At 33.5% G+C, this 12,753-nt stretch overlaps 1 protein-coding gene across 2 annotated transcripts in view; it reads left to right on the forward strand.

Moving 5' to 3' along the window:
• The window catches only part of LOC124353522 (DIS3-like exonuclease 2), a 47,957-nt gene extending 38,982 nt beyond the window's left edge, over positions 1–8,975 (forward strand). For both annotated transcript variants that reach the window (XM_046803399.1, XM_046803398.1), the window contains 2 exons: positions 695–881; positions 1,470–8,975. In XM_046803399.1, the coding sequence (XP_046659355.1) occupies positions 695–881; positions 1,470–1,640 (358 nt within the window). In that variant the 3' untranslated portion in view covers positions 1,641–8,975. The remainder of the gene's footprint in view (positions 1–694; positions 882–1,469) is intronic.
• The last annotated feature ends 3,778 nt before the right edge of the window (positions 8,976–12,753 follow it).

Consider the following 12,753-nt stretch of genomic DNA (forward strand, 5'->3'; position numbering starts at 1 on the left):
AAAGAATTTTTTACTTTGGAACTGTTAGTTTCCAGATATAACCTATTTAGTTTAATGATTAGATTTTAAATGTTAATGTCATATGTTTTTTCATCTATACATCTATGATGTACAGACTATATCACAAAATTAATGAATGTTATATAAGTTATTAAATTACATTAAAAACATAAAACCAATATGTAATACATTTTATTGTTTTGTGAGGCCTTTCGATATCCAAGATATCTTCTTCAGACACATTACAAAAATTTTTATTTATTTATTTTTTTTTGTGATGTGTCTGAAGAAGATATCTTGGATGTCGAAAGGCCTCACAAAACAATAAAATGTATTAAATATTGGTTTTTTAATGTAATTTAACAGTGACCAATATAAGCTCCATCTACAGCATATAAGTTATTGTAATTTTTGAGGCTGTGCTTACTTGTTATTTATTTATTTGTTATGTACCTGTTTTAATTTTTTATTTATTTATTTAAATTGTGGGTTGACTGTTTTGGCAACTTCATGTTTTGGGTACCAAATTTTCCTTACCTGGACTTATGCTAGTTTTTATATTTTATACATGACTTGTGTCGATGCTTGTGTAAGCTTTATGGCAATAAACGTATTGTTATTCTCAGTACACCATTTTCCCATGTACGTTCTCTGATCTCCCAATTTTTCATTGGTGGTTTGTTGTGTTTCACAGTATCGCTATGATCTGCAACAGACAGAAGCTGGCGGCCAAGATAGCCGGAGAACAGAGCAGTCTACTGTTCCTGGCTCTGTACTTGCGTGAGCCTGTCGAGAGTCTAGCGGCTGTCATAGACGTGAAGGATCGGTCACTGGACGTCATCGTCAAGGACTTTGGTGTCATGCTCAGAGTTTATACTGACGTGAGTACTCGTAAACATTCGTTTCATTAATATCATTTTATTTCCCCCCTTTTATTAGTGTTACACCCTTATAAAATATCTTGTCTGTCCAATCTATGTAATAAATGTTCATTTTGTTTACCAATCTCATCGTTATTTGGGAGAGATGAGTGAGTTCGAGGTTACGACATGTCAGCACCTTAACTGACATGTCATACTAACTGAACTTTTCATCACCAAAACTTATGTTATTTAGCAATATTTTTACTACACATGAGTGTGTGTATTATATAAAGTTTTATTGCAAATATTTGGTTAGTGTGACCCGTATCCATACTGTTAGTACCGTTTGCTGTCAGAGTACTTTTTATACATAAACCTTTTTTATACATGTATTTGTATTCCGTAATTATAATATAAAATTAATACAATACACTAAAAACCTAAGTTTCCGATCTCAGGTGTAATATACCCCGGAATAGGGCTGGGCTTGAATGTGTTGAAAGTTTTAGGAGCAATATTTTTATTTGTATCAATGTCTCCGGCTTGTGTCAGTTTCAAGTTTGTCTATCACTCACAATAAATTGTGATTCTCTGGTCGGATTGCAGCCTTTGCCAGTGAAAGTGCAGTACATCAATGAGGACAACATGCCGCAGATGTACCTCCAATGGTGTGCCAGTGGCACGGTGCAGTTGGTACAACTGTTCAGTGTGGTGCGAGTGGAAGTGTCGCGCTCCAAGGATGGGCTCAAGCCGACGGCCAAACTGCTGCCTCCTTAATCCACACGAGAAGTGTTCACGAGGCCATGCAGCTAGCGGTAAAATGTCAATTACCGTTGCCCGCAGAAAGTATAAAATGTTCATATCCTCTGTAAAACATGTACAATGTAAATTTACATGTTTAAAATTTTCTCATAGATTATCACTTAAGGCTGTTAGTATTGTTTTGGAATGATTATGTATGTAACCATATCAGTAGTTTATTGTTATTTATATGGATGAAGTGTTCAACTTATAATCCAGGTTGAATTGTAACTAAAACTCAATAATATTACGACTCAAGAGTATTTCAAAGGTGTGCAAAGTTACCAATTTTTAACACCGTCTGAATCTGCACATAGCTATTTTTGTTCCAGCTGTGCTTTTACAACAAAACATGTTTGCAAGGAGACCGTGTGGCTTGTAAACATAAATTATGTCAATTGTTGATGCAGAGACATGTGTTTGTGTCTTTAAATGCACAAGTGTTTTTTGGCAACAGAGGCCAACATTTTATGTATGGGGTATAAAAATATCCTTGACATGCAAAAAAGATTGGATCGAAAATTCGTTACTGCCTTTATGTTAACTATTTTGTATTACTCTTGAGTTGTATTTTGAATGCTTTCATCCAAAATTAATTTGATTAGTTTTTTTCTAATTTAATTATATTTATAGGTGATGGAAATATGTTCATACTTTACATAGAACTAGAATAATTATTTGCATACGTTTTAAATGGTTAGGAGTCCCATATTACTCAATATAATGAAGGTAATATTATTGCTAAATTTTACTTTTAATGTGGTTGTGATGTGTACAATGTTTCCAACACCCATTTTAGGAAACTTAGACCTTTAGTAAGTAACTTTAAGACCTTCTTACGTCCTCGAGATTTGTTTCGTCGTAGCTGTAAATAACAAAGTGTTTTATAATTGTTTTACTATTAAATACATGTATTTAACTGTAAGTAACGTTTTATTTTTAGGTTTGTTACAATATTTATAGAAATGGTTTGAGTTTTTATTGTTTAATAGTGGCTTAGTACTTTAATAGAGTGATCTAATCGATATAGTAGAGTATTATTGTATGGGAATGAAATTGCAAGTTTACAATTAATTTAAACTGGTTTTGTCATTGAATTAAAACAATCTGATGACACATAAACTGAAATTGTGATGTGACAACTAAGGTGTTGTCAGAAATTGTAAATCACAGAGTTATTGACTTCCTTTCGAGATTGTATTTTGTTTTGTTTCGTATTTTGGAAATGACATACGAAGTCTGTTCGAAAAGTATCCGAGCGGTATGAGCATAACTAATAGTCCCTCATGATCTATGCCATAGTTTCTGGCTGAATTATGTCATGTTCAGTCTTACTTTTTTTTCTGTTCGTCGCATTTGTGTACTGAAAATGACAGAAAGAACTGATCGACGAATTTGCATCAAGTTTTGATCATAACCGTAAAACCATGACTCATCACCAGCAATAATCTTTTTAAGGATAGTTTCATCATCACAGACTATTTTCAAGTTGTTCACAGCGAAGGTTTTTCTATTCGGTCGTGAGGAATTTCGAAATGAATTTCGCATACAAGCGAGTCGTTCTCAAAATGTCCCAATCAGTATTTTTTAGTATTTTGTGATAATTTTCTAGTTTATGAAGAGACTATCGACTATCACCTTCAGTCGCAAGTCGCACAAAATCAATGTTTTCCGGTGTTGTCAGTGAAAATCGGGCAGAATGAGGGTCACTGTCAACAGATGTGCGATCATTTTTGAACTGCCTGTTTCATTCTTTCATCTGTGTTGTGTCCATACTTTCATCTCCAAAGGCCTTCTGTATCATTTCAATTGTCTCTGTGCAGCTCTTGAAGCAAATCTTGGTGCAAATTCGTTGGATCATTATTTTCTGTCATTTTCAACAGCGCGCAAGTGCGACGAACAGAAAAAACACGTGAGACATAGGCACTGAATGAATGTGTTTACCATGTTTCATTAACATTGCTCTAAGCAGTATAATAAAAATTATTGAGGTGGTATCTCGTCGAACTGAGAGATTTATTTTATGGGAATAGAGTTTGCTCATTGCACAAGCTAACACATAAAATGGATAGTGTCACAGATAGGTGGGAGTTAAAAATATATATTTTTTGTAATTTTTTTATAGAAAGGTACTGGCACAAAGGTTTGACTAGGAAATTACGTGTTATATTGCATAGTCCGATACTTATGAGAGGCACATTTAAAGTAAGTACCATTTTGATATAAAAAAAATCAAGTAAACATTTTCTAACAAATTAATTTTTATATGAAAGCCCATATTTTTATCTACTTTCCCACATAATTGCCATCAATATTAAGGCAATTATTACGTCTAAATACAATGTATTGTATGTTGTCATTGTAGAATATTGCTGCATAATTTAGCAGGGAATGCAACATGATCATTTTGACACTATTTTCGTTGTTGCGGCGCTGATCTTCAAGATGTTTCTTCTGATGAAGAAGCAAATGTTGTCACTGGGCATTACATTTGGGGGGTTACCAGATTGTTCCTAGCAAAATACTGTGATGAGATCTTGAGTTTGTTTTGCCGCATGTTGATGGACGTTGTCATACAGAAAAACGTGTTCTTTATAAAAAAAAAAAAAACACTTCTTGAAACTTATGAAAACTCTTCTGATATCAAAGCAATTGTTAACCCTTTCAGTGCCAGACATTCTCCCTAGTGCGCGTGCAAGAAATGCTAGGCATAGTGCCATATGCTCATGCAAGAACAGCCAGGCTATAATTGCCAATTTTTCAGCAGTTTGCAAAAACTGTCACAGTTTTGTTATTTATTGATGAAAATTGTTACTTTTTGTTGTGTTTTGCTCTAAACAATGTGCTTTAAATTAATACTGAAAAATAAATTTACTACAACGTGCATTAAAAATATAAAACCAGAAAAACTTTTACTTACATAAAATTTTATGATGAATTTTTCAGTTTGGTGTAAATATAAGGCCAGTAAAAAAATCCTTGTTCCATAAATTGAGTATGTATTTGAACCTCCACATACTTTTGAACACATACACAAAAAATTTTACATCTATCTTAAAAAATAACGCGTATTTGGATTTTTCACACATCTTGCTAAACACTGTTTTTCACTTTATAAAATTATGTATTAGGCAAATATTGAGAAAAAATAGCCTATTCAAGTTTAAAATTACACAATTAATAAACACTTATAGCCTACTTAAAAGTTTTTTACAAAAAGTTACAACAATAAACGAAACAACAAGTTAGCTCGGCGCAATCGGCGAAACTGCGTAGTTGGTTAGTAAACAACAGACGACAGCTGACTCAGACTAGCGACGTCCACAGCCACTTGTATTTTGTTTTATTTATAACACTAATGTAATGGAAATACATTCAACTGAATGTTTTTTATTAGTTTATATCTTTATAAATACAATTATAACAAAATTAGGATTGTTTAGATTTTTTTTTTATTTTTTACGAATATTTTAAAACACGTCCGTGTAGTCGGACGTTGGCACTGAAAGGGTTAAATATCTGTTCACTTTACCTTTTCACATTCTACACCAAATCGTTGGTGATTGAGGGTTTTCCACTCTGTTTCTCATCATGAACATTCTTTTAAAGCTCTTGCCCTTTTTGATTGCCATTCCATCATTCATAGTGTTTTGTCAATACACTTCACAATTGTGACAATGAATTTCAACTGATTTTACGTCTTTATCGCCCAAGAAACAAATAACATGTACTTTACGGTCTGTGGGATTCTAAATTGACAGGGGCATTTAAAATCTGCTTTGACAGGTGTAAAAACGATAGATTTCTGCCGTAATTTCGTCTGTGGGCTTCCTAACAGATGAAGGTAGATAGTGTGCAAATGCTGGACACAAGACTCCAGCGCTGCAGTGGTGGAATTTCAAAATGGTACTTACTTAGAAAAAACACGCCTCTTACTGAAATACATGTATATTATATTATTTTTTTTGTGATTATGGTGGTTTTGGGTTCTGATAAAAAAATCTCCATGAAATTTCCTTGTGAAGGTGATAGCAGTAGGCAGATTTCTACGAATTATATAAAATAAGCCTAAAAATGTGACCATAATATGAACGGTTTAAGCCAAGAATATAAACTATTAACCTTGTTAGCCTCTAAAATTATCAAATTAAAAATAAATACTTCCTTGGCAACTGCGATAAGCATGGAGGGTGCACCAGGCATTTTAAAAGCCTTTTGTGTACTAAACAACCTCTCCAGTAGACATAATCTATAATATCGGATGTAACTGTTTTTGGCGTTTTGGTCAAAGTCTACATTCTAATATATCCACGGAGTGGGAAGGGTGAATAAGATGAATTTTTGCACCAAGCTTCAAATTGTCAGGGCTTTTATTTGGAACGTTATCGTTTACCACAAGGCTGCTTCTGTGTACAAAATCAATCTAATGGTAACTTGATAGCACAAATCAGACCTGTCTGATTTGTTGTAGAGGACGGAACAGTTGTTTACGCGCATGCGCTAGCCATTGTTTTTGGTTCCTTCTGTATACAGCAATGTACAAAATTGTCCTAAATTTCCATCCTCATTGAATATAAAATTACTGAAACATCCTAATCAAAATCAAGGGAAAATATATTTTCCAAAACAATCTTCGTAAAAAAACTGTTATTTGTTTGTGTATATTTATTTGCTTAATATTTTTTACGTTTTATACTATTTTAAAATTAGAAGCAGGTTTTAGTAATAGGTATGTTTTATGTAAACTGATTTTCTTATGCAAAACTGCCCAACTGTTGTGCATGTGGCACCAGACAGCAAGGCGCTAAGACAGCCAGGGTGGGTGGTAGTTAAGAGGCAAAACGTTAAATATTGTAGTTTTAATAAATTTATTAGTTGTAAGTATTGAAGGATTTGACTTGTTCTAGTTTGCATTTTGATTGATTTGGAACTGGAATGACGCGGATCTTGTACCAACTAAAGTCATAAAGGACAGCCAGGATGGGTGGTAGTTAGGAGGCAATCATTAAATATTGTAGTTTTAATAAATTTATTAGTTGTAAGTATTGAAGGATTTGACTTGTTCTAGTTTGCGTTTTGATTGATTTGGAACTGGAATGACGCGGATCTTGTACCAACTAAAGTCAGAAAGGACAGCCAGGATGGGTGGTAGTTAGGAGGCAATCATTAAATATTGTAGTTTTAATAAATTTATTAGTTGTAAGTATTGAAGGATTTGACTTGTTCTAGTTTGCATTTTGATTGATTTGGAACTGGAATGACGCGGATCTTGTACCAACTAAAGTCATAAAGGACAGCCAGGATGGGTGGTAGTTAGGAGGCAATCATTAAATATTGTAGTTTTAATAAATTTATTAGTTGTAAGTATTGAAGGATTTGACTTGTTCTAGTTTGCATTTTGATTGATTTGGAACTGGAATGACGCGGATCTTGTACCAACTAAAGTCATAAAGGACAGCCAGGATGGGTGGTAGTTAGGAGGCAATCATTAAATATTGTAGTTTTAATAAATTTATTAGTTGTAAGTAGTGAAGGATTTGACTTGTTCTAGTTTGCATTTTGATTGATTGACTTGGATTTAAATAGTATTTTTTTAGTATCTGTGTTATTAGAAAAATTATGTGTCAAAAGCTAAGTTCATTACAAAATTCAAAATTTGAAGAAAAAAAGTCCTTTCCTGTAAGGAGTCTCTTACATAGAAAGAAAATGATGTATTGGATGTGTGATTGTGGGAATTCTCTCTTTCTAGAACTAGGCATGAAGTGTACCGGTGAGAACTGATTCATTATGGAATCGTGTGTGATGTGTTATTCTCAGGTCTTTCTTAGTTTTAAGGAGCAAATACTCTCTTTTCCCACTGCCAGTATTTTGTTTAGTGGTATAGGTTCTTATCAATTGTTGTTTCTTGTCTTTAAACATCAAATGCTCAAGTGTAATGGTTTTACTTTTTTGTTAGTTACCTATAATGAAGTATGTTTCGATACACGCTGCTCATTGATATTATTTAATAAATGTAACTTTCCATTAAATGAATTGGGCAATTTTTAAAATAAATTTTCCATATTTTATTGAAACCTGTATGAATTTCTTTTACTGAAATTCACTATTGAACTTACCATTGTGATGGTGTGTAACGCAATAAAACTGTACAGTTTTATAGAGTTAGAATTTGTATGTCTAATTAGAAAACAGGATTAATTTAATACTTAATCTAATATTAGTTGACAGTTGAGTTCAGCTATTGGGAAGCAATTGGAAAAGTTTTTCTCTATTGGAGGCATAAAAAATGTATGACTGCGCAAATTTTTGAGCGTACCATACCAAGAAACAAGTGTGGGAGGGTTCTTCTACAGACGGGATCCTGGAATTTTCTCCCACTCCTTTTCTTGCACTAGTCTGGAAATGAATGCTTCCAGGATAAACTCTTATTTATTTCTCGCTTCCTTTCATCTAAATCACTTGTTCACAATCGAAGATTCGCCCTTGGTAGTTTCTTCACATGCTGGGCCACCAATTCCAGCATTCCTACCCTCGAAATGAACACTGGGCAATGCTCAAACAAGAAGCTGTGGCTGAAACTTTTTCCTGTAACTGTACGGTCAGCTCTTTCCTTTTCTGACCATCGTTACGCCTGAAGACGTACTTCTCGTCAACCCTTGGCGAATCTTCAAAAGCTAATTTGAAGTTGGACAAACCCTTATTTCCCCATTCTGTGCAGGCTGGGGAAAAAAATTGTGGTTCAACAGGATTGACACAGGAAGGTGTGGGTATGGGTTCACTATGCTGTTCTCCATAAATAATGTAGGATTTAAAATTGATTTGTTGTTCCAACTTTTGTGAGACTGCATCCATGTGAACCTTCCATCTCCAACCCTCAAAAGTTCTCGTTCACTTTGCTTCCTTAATTACAATCGCTTCCTTGTGATGGAATATATGTTAGGTCTCCATGTGCTATTGGCTGGGAAACACAAGGACTAAAGAATCTTTGTTTTGGCGTAACAACCTCCATTGTAAATCATTTGCTTACTGATATGTCAATCCTGGGATACCAGCCAAAGCTTGCCAAACAATATGGGTAGGAGGTATAGTTTCTCCACACCATTGGTAAAACTATAGTGGATGCTTTTCCACTGTTATTAAAACATTATGGTCTACACAATGGTCGTAGAATCATCCAATATGTATGCTCTACCTTATAGGTAGTTAAAATACATGGTGGAAAATTGTAATATTTTTGTTGTGCACTGGTTGTACAAATTATGTGTGATTAATTATTAAAAATTTTATTGAAATAAAATGTTATGTTTACAATTTTGTCTTTATTACTTATCCTGTTATATAGACTTGGAAATGGGGTTCATAAAATGCTAGAATTTGAAATCAGGGAAAATAGATTAATCCATTGCAGGTGGTGAAAAACCTCAGTGATTGACACCTGGGTGGCCACAATTTAGCAGATGGTGCGATAGCAGCAGACAAATTTTTTTAATTGCACTAATTGCTATTCTAAAAATATTTTTTTCACTCTTAGTTAAATAAATCTGAATTAATAAATAGAAAACCAATATATTTTACTCAAAACTACTATTTGAAAGTGAACAAAAGTCAGAATCAACTGTCAATTACAAATAAAATTAATGTAACAGAACATCTGATCTAATTCTACTAGATGTTTATTGAATTACTGTAAAAGCAATAAAACACCAAACCTAGCTGAGAACATCCAAATGCATTATAGTGGAATGTCATTAAATACAATAGTTATTGCTAAATGCAGACCAGACAGCGTGTGTGCCTTTTGGCCTCCAGAGCGGTAGGACAAACAAACACACTGTTCCTTTTGGCCTGTACCGGTAGTACAGATACACTGTGCATTTCAACCTTCAGTCTACTGAGCAATAGGACAAACACTGCCTTTTGGCCTCCAGTCTACTAAACTGTAGAACAAATACACTGTGCTTCGACTTCCAATCTACTGAGAGGTAGGACAAACCCACTGTACCTTTTGGCCTACAATCTACTAAATGGTAGGACAAACCCACTGTACCTTTCGGCCTCCAGTCTACTAAATGGTAGGACAAACCCACTGTTACCTTTCGGCCTCCAGTCTACTAAATGGTAGGACAAACCACGCCTCCAGTCTACTTAGGACAAACCCATCGCTTTGACCTCCAGTCTACTGAGCGATAGGACAAACACTGCCTTTTGGCCTCCAGTCTACTAAACGGTTGGATAAAACCACTGTGCCTTTTGCTTTTGGCCTCCAGTCTACTAAACTGTAGGACAAATATACTGTGCTTCTACTTCCAATCTACTGAGAGGTAGGACAAACACAGCGTACCTTTCACCCACAGTGGGTTAAAGAAAAAGTAACTCTCCTGAATGAAGCATTAGAATCACCAACATTATTAAAGAATTTTCATTTTAAATTGTGATTTACCCTGCAATCACTTTTAAAAAAATTATTGGTTAACTAAACAGGATTCTGGATTGATTGAAATAGACATTGGCAATTTTTTCATGATATTTTTTGTAACAGTACTGACTAGGGATGGCTGAAAACAATGACATCTAATGTTTCGCATTAGTTGTCACTCTGCAACTGATGTGGGGAACCACTCATGCCTAACTTCCACCGGCAACCGAACCACCAAACCCATGTTTGGCGTCTGGGTGATGTAGTGTGGTGGGGAAAACTTGACATTAGTCACCACAGACTTCTTGATACTTGAATTGAATGAATACTAGAGTTTCATGTTGTGAGTACAATATTAACCCGATTAGTGACACGGGAGTGAAGGTGTACAATTTATGATTGTAATTTTATTATTCTACATTTGTTTGTTTACTTTTTAGTTCCCGATGTGGTAAGTTAATATATTTACTATAATGAACAGAAGGGAAAGGCTGTCCTATTTTGAATTGTTTTACTATAATTGACTTTAATAATAAATTACCAATGTGGGCTAGACATGTCATACCGCATGTTTTTTGTTATACCATGTTTTAAAAAAAACATCCCACAATTGATTTTAATTCAATTTCCAATGTACCAGTCTGCAGATAATGGAAAACAGAATGTTGATGATTTGCAGTCAACATCTAAATCTCTGCCTGAAAGACTTATTTGACATTGACAGCTAATTTAATTAATGTTAATTATGAACTCGAGTCAGTTCTTTTGGATTGTTTACCTTTGTTACATAAAACAGCTGGAAACTAAAGTGTCGATTTTTATTTTAAAAACCTGTAAGTTATACATCAGTCAAAATCCTACAAGTTTTTTGTAATGTATAGAGGTCTTTGATTTTCTTTTATCCTGTTTCTAGACAACAATCTGCGCTGTTTTCCGGGATGTGATTTTGACGTTAACCTCAGTGTGCAGCGGAGATAATTGTTTGTAAACAAATAATTTTGTTCTTTGTTCAGAAGATTTTTATTCAAAATGAGCAAAGCTTTGTCATACTCTGTTGATTATAATACTTAAAAATGGGTGATCCTTGTAGATCAAGCGATATTCGTGGCATTTTAATAGAGTCCAACATGACTGACTTTGTTGAGTTCAAAGTAGAAGTGTTGTATTTTGTATTCTTTTATCTTTTTGTTAATTTTGAAGTAATATAATATATAACTTCTACATCAGCTAATTTCATAAAAAGTAAAATATACACATTAATTTGCATGAGCCTAAATTTTAATATGGTTATGTTATTTTGTTGCTTAGCAACTGAAAATAGGTAAAAATGTACCACTTTGCTCTTTTCTCTGTAAACAAATATTATTTCCATTTTTATTTCTGAACCCCATAACACTATACATTTTGTGTTCATAACTAAATTTTCCACAATTACGCTATTGTGGACTTTTGAAACAACTGAATTATAATGTGGATACTTTTATATATTTTTTACATGTCAAATAATAAATACAACACATGTTGTAGAAAAAATATATTGTTTATTTTTACTTCAAAATTATGTAGTTTTATTCAGTTTATTCTTTTCAGTAGTTTCAGTTCAGATTCTTACCAAGGAAAATGTATGAGATATATAACATTTTATACAGATACTAAATGTAAAGCTTTTTATGAAATTTAAAAAGGGATCCTGTAAAATCTACAAAAGTCAGTGCACACTTGAATTTCTGATAAACACTTCCAGGGTTAAAAATGGAATTTTATTGAAATATGTAATTCACCTCAAGTAAACTTAATATAATGTGAGTTAAAAGTATAGATACACTCTGTTTAGTTTTTGATGGATAAAGATGGAGTGATGAAACAGGAGCCACCTTTCTAGGAAATAGAAGTTAACCTTTTAGTCACCGTTACAACTTAAGCATTTTGTACTGGGTTAAGATAGAAAGCTCTAGTTTCCACTGTTCTTCTTTTATCAAGACCTTTCAAAAGAGGTGTCACTTAATGGATACATTTATACATGTATAATAGCCGCCCCCTCCCCAAAATCCCATTTTGGGGAAATGGGCAAAGTTGTAACAATGCATCCATACTTTTACTCCCACATATCTAATAGTAATCTATATATCTCGAGAAGAAAACTTATACAAAATAGTTTTCAGTAGATGGGTGGAGATAACAAAAAAATGCTTGCAACATCTAAAAAATGTCGTGACTGATTTGAACTTTCTATATTTCTTAGATCTATAATTAAATGAGAAAGTTTCCCAATCAAGCACGACAAAATTTAAAAATACAGATTGTCAGGGTAAAATAAAATGCACCACAACTTTGAAAACATCTTAGTTTAATACATCTCCACTTCATGGGTACTGAACGATACAAAATTAGTGCAGCCACAGCTTGAACATCGGGAAACAGAACTCAAAATGACAACATCTGACATCTCAACACTTACCATGAGTGCACACATCAATAAAAAACTAAATTATCATATTACACATATTTACAGTTTGGGCGAATCACAAAAAAGGGAACATTAACTTTGTCTTCATGTATAATACAAAAAACTCTTCACTGATAAAAAAATATTGGCAAGTAGCATAAAATTGAAGCAAAATAATAGATATATAAGTAAAATACTAATTTTCATAAATAAGATCAATTTTATTT

This window comes from Homalodisca vitripennis, chromosome 2 (assembly GCF_021130785.1).
Source record: "Homalodisca vitripennis isolate AUS2020 chromosome 2, UT_GWSS_2.1, whole genome shotgun sequence".
NCBI classification, from domain to species: Eukaryota; Metazoa; Arthropoda; class Insecta; order Hemiptera; family Cicadellidae; genus Homalodisca; species Homalodisca vitripennis.